The sequence below is a fragment of the Pseudopodoces humilis genome, chromosome 3 (assembly GCF_049639895.1).
Source record: "Pseudopodoces humilis isolate 2021_Gansu_Grassland_sample_001 chromosome 3, ASM4963989v1, whole genome shotgun sequence".
Taxonomy (NCBI): domain Eukaryota; kingdom Metazoa; phylum Chordata; class Aves; order Passeriformes; family Paridae; genus Pseudopodoces; species Pseudopodoces humilis.
In genome coordinates, this window is record NC_142202.1 from 230,449 (window position 1) to 245,572 (window position 15,124).

At 44.7% G+C, this 15,124-nt stretch overlaps 1 protein-coding gene across 7 annotated transcripts in view; it reads left to right on the plus strand.

Moving 5' to 3' along the window:
• Positions 1–15,124, plus strand: part of CFAP61 (cilia and flagella associated protein 61) — a 92,497-nt gene that overhangs the window by 7,608 nt on the left and 69,765 nt on the right. For all 7 annotated transcript variants that reach the window (XM_088052518.1, XM_088052517.1, XM_088052516.1 and 4 more), the window contains exons 7-12: positions 3,911–4,043; positions 5,998–6,151; positions 9,777–9,868; positions 10,166–10,350; positions 13,456–13,495; positions 14,638–14,777. In XM_088052518.1, coding sequence (XP_087908644.1) covers positions 3,911–4,043; positions 5,998–6,151; positions 9,777–9,868; positions 10,166–10,350; positions 13,456–13,495; positions 14,638–14,777 — 744 coding nt within the window. The remainder of the gene's footprint in view (positions 1–3,910; positions 4,044–5,997; positions 6,152–9,776; positions 9,869–10,165; positions 10,351–13,455; positions 13,496–14,637; positions 14,778–15,124) is intronic.

Sequence of the window (15,124 nt, forward strand, 5' to 3'; positions counted from 1 at the left end):
CAAGAGAGTCTGTGTCGTGCTTCTCGCTGTTCCCAATAGAGTGAGACAGTGCTGCTTGCCTAAGCTTTGACTGTGTTTTGGGGCAGCGGCCTCCTTGGCCTCGCTGAAGGAGCTGAAGAAAATCGTGGGGTAACACAATTCTCTTTCCATTGTGTTACCCTTTTTTGGCCCCAGTTTGGAGCAAAGATTTGATATCCCCACGCAGTGTGTCTTCAGCAGAGCTTTGGTCTTGCTGTGGGATCCTAGTCATAAATGTCATTATAAATGTGAAGCTGAATTATTTTTCTTCTTTCCCCTCAGCACAGCTGCCTGCAGTGTGGGAGGCAGACACGTGCATTTCCCTGCAGCTTCTGTCTACCTGTGCAGTGACTGTTGCCACTCTTGGTTTTTCCTGCCGCATGTGTTCTGTGCCAGCGTTGTGGCCAGGACATGAGAAATGCCGAGTTTCTGACCCAGGGCCCTGGAGATTTTCCTGTTGGTGTGTTGCTGTGGAGATGCTGTAGTGTGGTTGAAACAGAACATGTATCCATCAAATTTTGGGTTTATTGTCCTCTTCACAAGAGAAGACTGCTGGTAGGGTAATGTTTTATGATGAAGTAGTTTGATTTACCTCTGATTTATTCTGGAGGTGTTTTTGCATGCAGTAAGTGTTGCTCTGTGGCTAGGTATCAGAGTGGTGATTAAATTAGCATTTCTGATGCCTGCAGTGGTGGCTGGAGTTTAGGGAGAAGCATTTTCCTTGGACACTGTCACATGCTGTGGGTGTGGTGTGAGTGGTCTGTACTGACCAGTGCTCAGGGATGATGATGCCACCTTGAGTGTGTCTGCTGGGTAAAGCCACGCCGTTTGTTTATGGGCTGATTGACGCTGCCAGCTTGGGCTGCATTCGGACAGAAGCCTGTCTCTGAGAGCTGTTTTATTGCCTGTATTGAATTTTACTACATGGGCCTGAAGCAAACCTGCAGCTCGTGTTCCTCCTGTTGCTTGACTTCTGAGCGTTTTAAGAAAGAGGCCTGACCTTTGCCGCTTCACATCTTCCTGCTGTAGCTCTGGCTATTTCAATGTGTTAAAAAACTCTTTTGTACTCACTTGTACAGTTGTTAGGTTTTTGAGTGTTTATTTTGGGTTGTCTACCACCTATCACTAAGTGAATGGACTTTTATACAGAGAAGGTATCAGTAGGTGAGTTAATGCCTGAAGATTTAAGGTGTTTCAATATACCTTGGTTCAGGCTATCATATTTGTCCTGTTTTAAAGTTTAAACTAATTTTTTTTTTTTTTTTTATGGCCATTGGATATTGTCAATAGAAATGTTCTTTTGCATGACTGGAAATGTCACTTAGGCCATAGCAGTATTCCTGGTGGGAGCCACCATTTTGTCTGGGATTTTGGTACTTTGTTATAAAAAGTAAAAATTTCTTTAGCTGTGTTATTACTAGAAAATTAACTGGGAAACTGATTTTCCTCTGAAATGACACACTGGTGATATAAAATTCATGCTTCAGTGTTGTCTATCAGTAGATAACGGGTAAGGCTAATTTCTGTTTGCAGAAGGAGCTCTGCCTTTCCCTTCCCTCTGCATTCACCTCTGTGCTTCAGTGGCATCCATAGTAACAGTGAGTGGAGCCCTTGGAGACTCCTCTGTGGATGCTGAGCACAGCCACCTGCCTAGCAACATGTTCTGGGGCAGTGAGAGGCGATTACCCTAATCTCTGTCCCCTCTTCCCTGCTTACAGAGGGGAAAAGCAGCTGTAAACCGATAGTTTGTTTAACCATCCCGAAGCCTGGGCTGTCAGCAGCGTGCCAAAATGCAGCCCCCACTAAGCTTTGGTGTTTAAGGTTCTTGCTGGTGTCTTGTTTAGATCCTGCCATTCTTAGGTTTGTACCCTGTAGGCAAAAGTCAAATTTGCAGCTCTGTGCTTGTGCTCACAGTAGAGGAATTTTGTGGTGTTTTTATGATGGGAAGCTTACTGGGGTTTGGAGGGTTTCTTTACTTTTTAAAATACCGTGGTACTGGTGGAAGGTAGTAAAGCAAAATAAAAAAGTTGAAATGGTTGTGTTGCTGCAGTGAATGGGCGTGTGCAGAGTCCCACTGACTGTCACAGGGTCAGTCTCCAGGAATTGCCATCTGCACCTTTGTGTGTGGCCTTGTCCCGTGTCCCACAGAGCGGAATGCTGCAGGGCACTCAAAGCACTTGGCACGACGTGTTTGGAGGAGGTGTGTGTCTGCTACAGACCCCACAAAATAACGGGGTTCAGTTAGGATACAGTCATATTCTGGTACCCCTCTTCATTTGGTTTGTTTGAGGTTTGATAGCTTATTAACAGATCTGCTGTACTGATTAGTTGTGCTTAAGTGGTGATGTTCTGATAATAGAAAACCTCACCGCAAATTTTCCCTTCCTGTGAAGGAAATGAAGGTAACCATTTTGGTTTGAGGGATAAAGAATGAGTTACTGTAAGTTTTTATGGAGTTTTTATTGTTGCTGGAGCCTCATTTTAATTGAGGGAGGTAAAAAAAAAAAACAGAAACAGGGTCAGAATCCAAGAGGTCCCTGGCCTTGCTTACGAAGGTGGTCACATCCATTCTGGTGTGCAGGAGAAGCACCCAGAGACCCCCTGGCCACCTCTCCTGTGCTTGGGAACTCAGACAGTGTTTGATACAATGAGGAACAACCTCTTTTGCCCAACTACATTTTCTTTAAGGCTCCTGCCAAATCCAGAAACACGTAAAGAGCGGCACTGAGAATCTATTTATTGTCTCGGGCCGGTGCCGGTGCCCGAGCAGGAGGATTATCCATGCCGGGAGATGCCGAAGGAGCCGCGGGCCGGTGCCGGTGCCCGAGCAGGAGGATTATCCATGCCGGGAGATGCCGAAGGAGCCGCGGGCCGGTGCCGGTGCCCGAGCAGGAGGATTAGCCATGCCGGGAGATGCCGAAGGAGCCGCGGGCCGGTGCCGGTGCCCGAGCAGGAGGATTATCCATGCCGGGAGATGCCGAAGGAGCGCGGCCGTGCCTGGCGGGGCCGCGGGGTGGCGGCAGAGACCGCGGCAGGCTCCGGCAGCTCCGGCGGCTCCGGCAGGCTCCGGCAGGCTCCGGCAGCTCCGGCAGCTCCGGCAGCTCCGGCAGCTCCGGCAGCTCCGGTGCCGCCGGGACGGACTGGTCGGGACGGCCCAGCACGAGCGTTTGGTCGTGCTCGGTGTTGGTGTGATAGCCGGGACAGCCGCCTGCTCCCTGCCCCGAGCGGGGAGGGTTTCCCTGCAGTTTGTTGTAGTTGTTCCTTCTGGCGGCCCGACACAGCCCCAGTTTCCTCTATGCTGCTCCTGGTTGCACCACACAATTCCGGCGTTTTTCCTAGAGATAAACACAAGTGGCTTCGTGCTGTTGATAGCAGTTGAGCGTTAGAGCTGGTTTGCCATCCACCTTTGTGCCATAGTCTCAGCATGGGTGACTGAATTCTATCACTGTTCTGGTAAAAGTGCTGGATTTTCTTATTCAGAGTTCCATTGATCCTGGCTATAAATATCAGTCTAGTGGGAAAGCGTCTCTGTTGCCTGTTTAAATAAAAATCCATGTAGGTTGGGACCTGTCTGAGTGCTCCACCGCAGTCATAAGAGAGTGAGGCAGGAGAAATTTTGTACTGGGATTCCCATATATTTTCTTAGGGAAAGAAGCATCTTCACTGCTCAGTGCAGATTTTGGTGGGTTCTGCTGCCTTTTGGGTGTGGTTGTCTCTCTGGTGCTGAGATTTCAGTGTGCACTGGGGATGTGTCGTAGGTGAAGTGATTTGTGGGTGCAGGCTTTGGAACAAGTATTTGTAATATTTTTCCATATGTTAACAGAGTAGAACAGAAGTATCTGGGCCTATTAATGGCAGAGCTTTAGGACGTTACCTGATCTTGTTTTTGTAGGATGGAAGATTATGATGATCTCATGCTAATCTGGACGCCTCAAAGTGAGACTCTGAAGGAAACCTATGGTGAATATCTCCTTGTTGATCTCATAGAACGTGAAGGTGAAGAAAATCAGGCAGCTGTTTGTGAGGTCAGTCTTCCATGAGCTCTGGTTTTGTCTGATTGTAGCCTTAGAGATGTCCTGTGTGACAGCTCACTTCAGCTGAGGGAATAAAATCAGCAGCCCTCCTGTGGAAGGTAGAATTCTTCCTCTATACCCACACAGTGCCCCTGTCAATGTAGTTTGTGTCTGTTCCCAGGAGTGATGTTTCCAGTTCAGAAATGAAGCAGCAATTCCCACTTCTTGTGCAGACTATTTTCAAGTAATTTGGACAGACCATCTTGATGAAGCCATGTTGTCATTTTAGACATTTGCGTTACAGGTGACCTCTTTTCATTCCCAGTGGAAGGTAATACTGCATATGAGAAGGCAGTAATCCTTTCACAGTTTTAAAGTCCTGTAGATAATTTTTCTTTCTCTTGGTTCCAACAGTTTTTTGCTGAAATGAAGACAAAGCCAGGAATTAATTTAAATAAGAAAGGAGTGGTAGTAGTTAGCCTGCTGAAAATTCCTGTTAAGATTTTCATGTGTTTGTAATTGTGCATGGCAGTGCAAGCTGATGGGCGATATAACCCCCTTAATTCCTGAAGTCTGCTTTTTTGTGGCAAATCATTTTGTAAGATTGCAACATGTTATCACTGCCATTGGGAGCCAAATGGGAAACGGTGCACCATTAGTGTAATGGCACATTGCAGAGGGCCATTGCTATAAATAATACATTGCAGTGGCACGTTCAGAGCTGGATGTGAGACCAGCAAAAGGTGTTCCAGGCCCTCAGTTTATCCGAGCCGCCACGGCGGGTTGGGAAGGCACCTCCATGCAAACCGTGATGGATGCCAACTTTCCCTGTGGAGAAGGAAGCTGGCAGCCTCTTTTTGCACATATGGTAGATGGATTGGTTAATCAGCCTCTGCTGAGCCTTGGGCCTGAAATTACACAGCAGCCAGGCAACCGCGGCGCCCCGGCTTTGTTGGTTACGCAGACAAGGCAAACAAACAATCACTTGTTGTTTGAGGGCAGAAAAATTAAACGTCACACTTCTTAAAGTCTTTATTGAAGTGCTGATGGCCTGATACAACAGCTGTACAAATCCAGCCTTTGAGTTTTCATTAGGTTTATAAAGGCTTTCATTATGTGTATCGAGGAGGAAAGATAATGTGTTTCACCAGAAAGTTGCATACACTACTAAAAATTTAAGAGCTTCCTTCTTCTGGACTTGTCTCAGGTTAAAGGCAGAAGCTCTCCAGCATGCCAGTTCTCCCTGGTTCCAGTGTGTGTGTCCTGCTGAGGGCTGCAGCTTGCTGAGAACTCCAGCAGCAATCAGGCATCCAGTCTGCCATTGGTGCCAGCATTGGTGCCTGGCATCACTTTCATGTTTGCCAGGGCTTTTGGGTTTTAACACTAGCTCATGGACTTTTTCTGAGCACAGAATTATTTGGAGCTTGAAAGTGCTGCAAATAATACATATTGCATTAGGTACTCCCTATATTATACATAATTAATTTCTTGAATTGTTAATTACTTAGGAGAATAAAATACACTCTTCAGTTTGAGCCCAATTTGGGTCCAAATCAGTGTCCAGTAATGAGTCAACTATTACAGCTAACTGGATGCAGGTTCTACTTCAGCTGCACTGTAACTTTAAACACAATGATCTGTTTTTGGAAGTATGTTGTGTATATGCCATAACAAATTTTTTACTGAAACTCTAGGTTTTTAGATATTTGCCCCAAATATCTAAATTTAATACTCTTGCAAGTCATAGCTAAAAAAAATAATTAGAACATCTATTGTAGGGGTCCTAATACATATGTTAAAAAGAAAAAATAAAAGAGGATCTTTGACTTCTGCTGAAATAGTTCCTTTATAGTTTTCCATTATGCACAGATGGAACATAAAAGTTGATATTTCAGAAATTTTTTGTTTCCTTTTTTTGTCCTGATGTAGAATGACAGGTTTGTCTGACATGGCTTTTATCTTCCAGGTTGATGGCACTGCTGTAGGATTCATGAGCTTATGTTCTCACGTGAATATTTCCTTGTTTCAAGAGTGTTTTGACTTAGGGCCTTTCCATGGACTCTGTAAACCACATCCAGAGGATATTCTCAAAGTGCCACGGAAGCCAAGCATTCAAGGAGGTATCTCTATTCTAAAGTGCTAAATAAATTCAGGGTGTGTTTGTGTCTAGCTTCTGAGTGGGTTCTGCAGGGGGTTGGAAGAGGATATGTAGGTTTACTAGCAAGAAAACACAAATTAACATACCTGTTTTTGAAGTAGGATGCCTGGTGTTTTTTAATTGAGGAGGGGAATTTTGATAGCCCTGGTCTCTGACTCAGAAGCAATTGTTGTTTGTGGGGAGCTGGCCTGTACCAGCTGTGGGATGAATGTGGTTCAGGTTTCAGAAAGCTGTGGCGTGAGGTACACTGTCTATCAGATACAGTTGTGCTGTTAAAGGAAGATGTGATTGTGGAATCTAGCGGTGAGGTGAGGTCTGTCAGTAGCTGAGCAGCTGGCTAACTGTGCCTGTTATGTTGTCCTGTTGACTCATGTCATCTTTTTTCCTTGTGGTTCAGCTTCTGTTCTTTGCTTATTGTTTGCAGTCTCCTGGGTTACAAGATTTTGGGAGATCAGGGACCGTCTCTTTATTCTGCTTTTATATTGAGCATGATACAGCAACACATGTGCAAGCCGCCTTCCTGCGAGTGATAAAAACCAGTAGCACAGATATGTCACCTGTTTGTAGAGCACAAGTGTCATGTGAATGATTTATGGTTGTTGTCTTTAGTTTTCAGTGTCAAAGGGCTTTCTTTTTGTGCAGAAGGGCAACAATTTGCTATCTAGTAATTATCAGTAGTGGAAAAAAACCCCTCCACCATTAGGTTGTTACATATCTGCTTTTCTGAACACAAAGCAGCAGACAAAAAAGGCAACCGGGGAGCTGCAGGGCTGTCACCAGCTGGTACCTCGAAGCTGTCAGTCACAGAGCAGAAAAGGGAGAGAAACAGGTCTCGTAGCTGCTCCCGTGGACTTCCCCTCCCCTGCAAGGAAGCATCTTGCACATAGGAGATGGAGGAAGCTGCCTGTCTCCTGTTAGATCCTGGGCTCCTGCAGCTCCAGGAGTATTTGTGCAGAAGAGGTGACAGACGTGGGCAGGAGGAGGAATGAGACTGAAGAGGGAGAGAGATGGCTCTGGCCCGAGCCCAGTCCTGGGCTGTCTGCTCTGGGTCACCCTCCTCGAGCAGGGGATGGGCAGGGTGACTGACCACCAGGGCTCTCTGCCAGCCTTACCCATCCCAGGGCTGTTCCTGCTTCTGGTGTCCTCTCTCCTTCTGCAGAGACTGCAAGCTGTAGGTCTGTTTTGTGGCAAAGTCTGTGCTGCTGAGCTTTTCAGTGAGTATGTGGTTCCAGGGTTTGAGAATACAGATGTTACGTGTTTTTTATCGTTTGGGAGATCTACAGGACTTGTTTTAAGTGTTAAAATTTAGCATGAGCAGCTGTTCTGTTCAGTTTCTTGAGAATCTGGCATCTGGGCGCTTTTTATAAATGTTTTAATCAGCATGGTTAGCAGTCCTGTGAATCTGTCTCCCTTCTTTTCTCTCTTCATTTAAAAACTTACTAGTTTTGGTGGTAGTTGCAGTCCTGTGGGTTGCCTTCAGTAAGACTTTTTAAAGTAGTAGTATCTCTTTATTTGGAATGACAAGGGCAGCTCTGGGGAAAAATAAGTATTTGTAGACTTTTAGGTAGCTTGAGTGCAAATCATTAATGATCTTGGACACATGAGGAGAAACTTGAGTATCATAAGATGAGAGCCTGACTCTGGTGCCATTCCTAGAGAGAGTGACTAGAAACCTAATATCAAAGTTGTCTGTTTGCTGCTCAGGCACATTAGTTCTGTTATCACTGAATAGTAGTTAAAAATTTCGTTGTAGCTTTGCACATTTTGGAATAGAAGAGTTGCATCCCAGTAGTCCAGTGTTAAGCCTTTCCAACATAAGGGCCAGCCCACGTCCTTGAAATCTGTTGTGGTGTTAGTCCCATTTAGTTTGTGTTTGTGGTTATTGCAAAGCCATGCCTGTTCATGAAGGCTGCTTTAGGGACTGCATTGAAAACTTGCTGCTGGACTGTGCCCTGCTGGGAGGGCAGAGCAGGTTCAGTGACCTGACATCAACAGAAGATCTGGACTGGCTTTATGGAATCTGAAGGCTGGAAATTTTAAAATGCAAGCTGCATTTCTTTGTAATTTTATGTTCCTACATATAAAAAGGTTATTTTTTCAAGCTCTTTAGCTTTTAAGTAGAGACCACAGGTTGATATTTTTTTCCTTTCAAAATGTAATGCTGAATAATAATGAAAGAGTGTACAACAGTCTGTACTGATATGCCACTTAGGTTTCAGGGTAATTACAGTAATTTGGTTGTTACTCTATATGGTGTCATGAATTAGTTGCTAGAAAACATGATGCAGTGGGAATGATTCAAGGGCTTTTCATCAGGCCTCATGGTGAACTGGCTTCTTGATCCTGCTGACTGTACCTCAGCTAACAACCCAGCAATCACAGAATTATTTTAATTTTCTTTGTTTGCGGTCTTTACGTGATTTAGTGACAATATTGCAGTTCTTCATATCACTCGTGTCTGTAAACAGCAATGCAGCCATGTCTGACAGGAGTGGATGGTGGAGGATTTGCATTTTACTATAAAGTCAGAAACAACATATCAATATTTACATGACAACAAGAGACTTGTATTAATTAACTTCTGACACCTGCAAGGCTGTTGGTAATGAGAAATGGAGCTGGTTAATCAAGATGACATTTGATCATTTCTGTGAAGGCTCACATCTGTGACACCCCCAGAGAACCCGTGATTCCTACCCCCCGCATTTCTTCTTGCCCTGCACATTGCATCTGCACTCTTTTATTGGCAGAGAAACAAATTTTGACGTAAGTTTTTTTTTTTCTAAATACTTCTGGCTAAATTATTTTAAACTTTGGAGGTATTTTTTTTTTTTAAAATGCCCATTACTGTGTGAGGAAATGCTTCTGTATGTGAATGTAGCTTACATGGGTGTCCCAAGGCAAAGTTCTGAGGGAAAAGGGATGAATTCTGTTGTTTGCTGAAGCTTATTTTGTATTTTTCTTGAAACTCAGAAACCTTGACTTCCTTAATGTTACTGGATCTTCCAAATGCAAGGATGTCCTTGCTTGGTGTGTTTTCTTCAGCAGCAACACCTATACCTCAAGAGTTCAATGTGTAAAATTTATAAAGGAATTATAACCCTTATTTCTTGTCTCTTACTGCACAGTAAGAGCTCTGGCTTGACTGGGATTTAACCTGGATTTCAGTTCTTTTAGGAGAACTAATCTGAGAATGAAGAGCCCTTGCTTGTCCTTGTAATCACCAGAAAGCAAATTAGCAGCACACGGGGTTTAAGACACCAGTCAATACACTGACTCCTGTTTCTCAGTTCAGACAGGGTAAAGATTTGGCATAGGGATACACACAAGTTAGGAATGGCTTCCAAACTGTCTTGTTCAGGTCTTATTTTAGAACCAATTCCCTGGATTTTTTTTTTTACTTTGAAATCAATTAGTCTAATGAAGCTCCAGTCAAGTAACCCAAGGAGGAGGGTCTGTTTTAACTGTGGTTGTTAAAATGAAACCTTTTGGCAGGGGTAGCCTGGCCCACTCCAGCTGTTGCTGTGGTTCTGGGGGTAAAACTAATGTTATAAAACCTTATGCACTTTCTCTTTTACTGTACTCAGATAAAGATGAAAGCAACCAAACAAGTCCAAAGGCAGAGCCTGTTTCTTCTCAGGACTTGGAACACGTTCCTGGTGCAGATGCAGCTGTGCAGGTACCGCTGCTGCCCCCAGCAGTGCCGGTGGCTCTCAGAGCTGATGTGGAGCAAGGCTGGCAGGGATGAGGACGAGCAAGCACCGCTGAGATCCCCTCCTGTGGGACGTGGGCTGGAAGCTGCTCTGCCTGGGGTCTGCAGGGAGGGGGTCAGAGTGAATGGTCAGGGTGAGTTTGCCCATCCAGTTCCCCACGAGCAGCCAGCAGGGTGGGAAGAAAAGGAGAGAAAGGATAGGGCTTAACTAATGAAAACACTTTGTCAAGTGCTGTAAGTGAACCCTCCCTGTCATTGTTGCAGGAGGACGGAGCAGTGGCCGTTTCCCAGACTGAAGTGCCTGTGGGTGATACCAGCAACACAGGCTCTAAGGGCTCAGCAGCACCTCTCCTGGAGACTGAGGAGGGGGATTTACACCCCGTGTACAGAGGAGACCCAAATGTCTTCTGTATCCGGCTGTTCTTTATCAATGAGAAGTATGAAACTAGGCAAGTATAGAGGAAGAGTCACTGCTTTGCCATTAATAACCATTTTCAAGGTTATGTTTTTTAGGACAAATCAGAAAGTGACAGCACCTGCAATGGTTAGGTGGGATTTTTTGCTGGCCTCTTTTTTCTCTCCTTCTTTGACTTTCGGTAATATTGTTTCAACCTCCTCTTGCAGCTTCCTGGCTCGGACAGATCTATGGGGGAAAAATGTCAAGAATTAATTTTTGTTGGAAAAAATGTGGGAAAAGGCTGCTTCTTCCTTCTATGGAGGTACTTATTCTGAATCTGGCTAGCTGCAAGAGGACCTACATGTTACAGTAGTTCTCATTTCACTGCGTGGGGCAATAAAGCTGTTCCTAGCTCTGCAGCTGAATGTTCCCATTCTAAACACTGTCTCCAGCCACTGAAATTATTTTATTTTCTAGAATCGTCTACAGTTGGAGGAGACAAAGGGATTTTCTCTTAACACAATTGCTGCTACTGACCTTGCACTCTTAGATCCTGGTGGATTAGAATAGGGCTATAAATGGGGTTTAGACTTTTCTTTTTTTTGCAAAATTTCTCTCCATGCTTGAAGAGCAAACTTGTATTCGACCACATCATCAGAAACTTCTCCAGGAACTTTTTTTTCCTTTTCAATCTGCCTTTTGTTAGAAAGGAAGATGCAGAATAGATGAAGCAGCTGAACATACCCAGGATCTTCCATGCTTTCAAACCCATGTCATGTCTGCAGACATCAGGCATCAGGAGTAAGGGTTTGATAGATAAGTTGAACATGTGTAGTACAGTTTGAAAAAACATTTGTCTACTTGTAGTAGTAGTCATTGGTGAGTAGCCACTTCTGAACTCACTGGCTTAAAGGATGTGTAAGAGTAAACTTCACTGAGAAGAAAAATGAGAATTCCTTGAAAACTGGTTCTATTTATTGAGCTGTTTCTTGATTAAGGAGGGCACTTACCCAAGGGGATTGAACACTGAATCTGCTGCAAATGCAAATATCCAAAGCTACCAAAACAAAGCAAAGACATGGCCTTTTGTGTACATGCTTCCCAAGTGATATACCCAGTAACATAGCTGAAGTTTATTAAGAACTAGTTTAATTAATGAAATGCAGGAAGTCAACCCAGAAGATCTGTGGTGCACTTAGAAACATTGACCAACTAATGTCTGATAACAATTGCACTGCAGAGAGGCTCTTCTGGAACAGTTAATTGAGGGACAATCTAGTGTAAAAATTCAAGCAAGATAATTATTGCAGAATAAGAAAGCTTTATTTTAAAATATCAGAGAAGTGAGGGGCTTGCTCTGGAGTGACTCCATTATACTGAAACAGCAGTTCAGAGCTGTAATAGACATTTATGTCAGGAAATAATCTGACTGTAGACTTCTTGAGTTCTCTGCTCATAGTTTCCTGCTTAGGATAAGGATCTGTCCCTTTTTTGCCCCCTTCTGAGCTCTGTGCTTTATTTGTTGTTTCTGTTCAAGACATTTCTCACTGCATTTATCATTCAATGTTGTGCTCCCAGTCTTTTTTACCTGGAGATATCTGCAGAGCAGTATGGATTCCAAGATGGGTATCTGGAGGAGATAGCATTCCTGTCTGAAGGCTTTTCCTAAGGTTACCTCATGCAGAGCTGAGCAATCTGTAGATCTTGGTGTTTTCGAACATTTTGCTTGTATGCTTGTCTGGCTTGCCTTTGCTTGATTCACCTGCCTGTAGAAGAAGTATTAGCAAAGCAAATATCTGTAGAGGAGGGCATGAGGTGATAGTGGCTGCAGCCTGGAGTCTTGTCCTGAGGGAGCTCCTGCTGGCCTTGCACAGCACAGACCCAGAAATAGCAGCTGGCCTGAAGCTGTAGGTGTGATTGCATCTCAGCCCTGAGGGAAGTTTGCTCCTTGGGACTTGTTACCCCCTAAAGCTGCTAAATGTTTCCATCTCCTAAAACCCAGACCTGAGACGTGGCTTGTTAGTGCACTGAGAGTGAAATGTGAAGGAACTGAACTGCTGGCTTATCTGTTGATATCTGATACTTTTCTAAGCCCCCTGAAAAATCTCCCACCTCAATTCTTGTGGTCCTTGCTGCCAACAAGGTCCTGGATACCAGAGAGAAAATTAAAACACAATATAGTTGCAATGGCATTTTCCTTTCCCCTGCTTAGCTGTTCTGTTGACTAGTCTTAGTTATGTATTATATAGGTGAATATATTATACCCCAATCCTGATCTGTACTTGCAGCTTTAAGTTTACATTCAAGCACAGGTATTGCAATTAGAAATTATTTCTCTTTTAAGTAATATTATTAAAGAGGCAATTAAAGGGAGCTTAATTACAGTTCTAAAATGAGGAGAGGATTTATCAGTATTTATAGGTAACATATATCTGTATGAATTTCTTCGAAAGATACATCTTGTGTGGTGGAAAAGTGTTTTATGAAACTTCAGCTTGACTGGGTTTTGAGCTCTTTGATATCCTTACACGTGGGAGAAACAGCAGGGCTTTGGTGAGATTTCTTAGGTCTTTTTAAACTGAGATGTCACAATTTGCTGTCACCATGGAAAAGAGACTGGGATAGCTCTAAGTCAGTGGGTGAGAAGTGGAAAGAAGTGTTCAAAACCAGTTCCAAGTATTGATGTTCCTGTTAGTCTGTCAGAGCACATTGGGCAGGTTTTCCTGAGTGCACAGTCACAGAGCCCTTGGTGCTGGCTGAAAATACTGTGGAACATAGCAACAACTGTTTGTAACCTGAAGTAATATTTGCTGTATACTAATGCTGCTGTGATAGGCCAGGAATGGCTTCTGAAGAGGCTGGAGTCAACAACATGAGATCCAGTGTTTTGTTTGTTCCTTCCCCCTGCCCTTTTAGTGAGGAGCTTATGTATTATGTCAAACATCCTGGTTATTCTTGTTAATAATGATGCTTTCAGCACTAGAAGTCAGAAATTGCTGTGCAGCATGCATCATCAGCAGTTGATTGTTGGTGATCTATTGGGATATTCTGATCTGCTCTGAATAAATGTTCCTGCACTTGTAGGGATGTCAATATGACAGTGTATCAGATCATTCTGGTATGTGCTTTATTTGCCAATATTTGCTCTTGGTTGCAGGTCACTGGATTTTTTGCAGTATGCTTTCAACGTTTTCCCAGTGAGTATAACGAAAGCTGGAATTGTTTTGTGTGGTGGGACAGCAGTGCAGCTGGCAGCCAGGGGATGTGGGTCTGCTGCTCCAGTGAGTCTGTCCCAGGTGTGCTGGGCCTGGTTACCCTGGGCTGAGCTGCTCCCCTCCTTGGCTGCTTCTGGGCTGCGTGGAATGCGTACCTAAGTCCTCTGTTTGTCCTAGAATCCTGGAAAGGTTTGGGCTGGAAGGGAACTTCAAGATCATCTCGTTCTACCCCTGCCATAGGCAGGACACCTTCCACTAGACCAGGTTCCTCTGAGCCTTGTCCAACCTGGCCTTGGATACTTCCAGTGATGGCTCAGCCACAGCTGCTCTGGGCAACCTGTGCCAGAGCCTTCCCACCCTCACAGGGAAGGATTTTTTCATACCATGTAATCTAAACCTACTCTCTGTCAGTGTGAAGGCATTTCCCTGGCACTACATGCTCTTGTAGTCTCCCTAGTTGATAAAATGCTTCAAATTTCTTTAAAACCATGGACAGATCCAGACTGTACCTAAATTAAAACCATAATCAGCAAAATTTATTAAAGGAGATGGAGTTAACGCCTACAAAACAGTGGTATTAAGGAGATTCATAGTATTTGCCTACAGACCGAACAGCGGCACTGTGGATTCAGAGTGCAGTAGCTATTTCTCACTCGTGCCCTGTGTGATCACTCTGTCTGAGGTAACAAAGTCCCCTTTCTGAGACCTTGTTAATGCACACCGGAGTGTTGTAAAGTTATGTTACAAATAACTGCATGACAGTGTGCCTTAGAGATAGGCCCTGGGTATCAGAGACACTGATTTGGCCCTAAGAAGCAGCACACTCAAAAACTGCTTACCGCCAAAGCAATTTCCTAGAGAGAGCAGACTCAGAAAGCAGTTCAAATTGACATAGTTTATCCATCCAGCAATGTCAGTCTTTGAAATGAAGCGTCGTGATGGAATCACCAGACATGGTAAGGAAGGTTCATCCCATAGTTTGCTTAAAATGAAGCCATTTCAGAGCTGTCAGTTCCTTGGTGGTGCCCAGGCAGAGCAGTGCTTGGAGGCGTGCAGTGTAAGCCCGTGTTCTGGCCTTGGGTAAAGCTTAGAGAATGCTTTTACTGTCTGCCAATGTCTTTCAGGACAGAGACCTGTGTGTCATCCTGGTGCCACATCACGTCCCAGAGTTCCCTCTGCTCCAGAGCTTTGTTCGGGCTGTCCCTTCCTGCACTTCCAGGCTGGGTCGGGAGCTGTACGTGTTCCACCGGGCGGGATTGCTCACGTGAGTCATGCTTTGGGACAGCCCTCTGTGGGACACACCTGCCAGCCCCTGTAGGGCATGTCCTCTCAGGGACACCCAGGCACAGTGGGAGGATCCATTTGGGATTTGTGGGTACAGCTAGGGGAGAGAAGATGGACATCGGCACGGACTGGCAGCTCCAGGTTCCCTGGTTGTAGGCCAAGGCCAACAGAGAAATGTGGTGCTGTGTTTGGCCTTGGGGAGGCAGGTCAGGCTGTGTGACACTGGCACCTGATAGCCTGGTGTCGGCTTAATTCTTGGAAATATGCTATAGCTTTCTGAAGAGAACTGTAGTCATGTGTTTCTGGGGCATACAGATCACAGCAGGA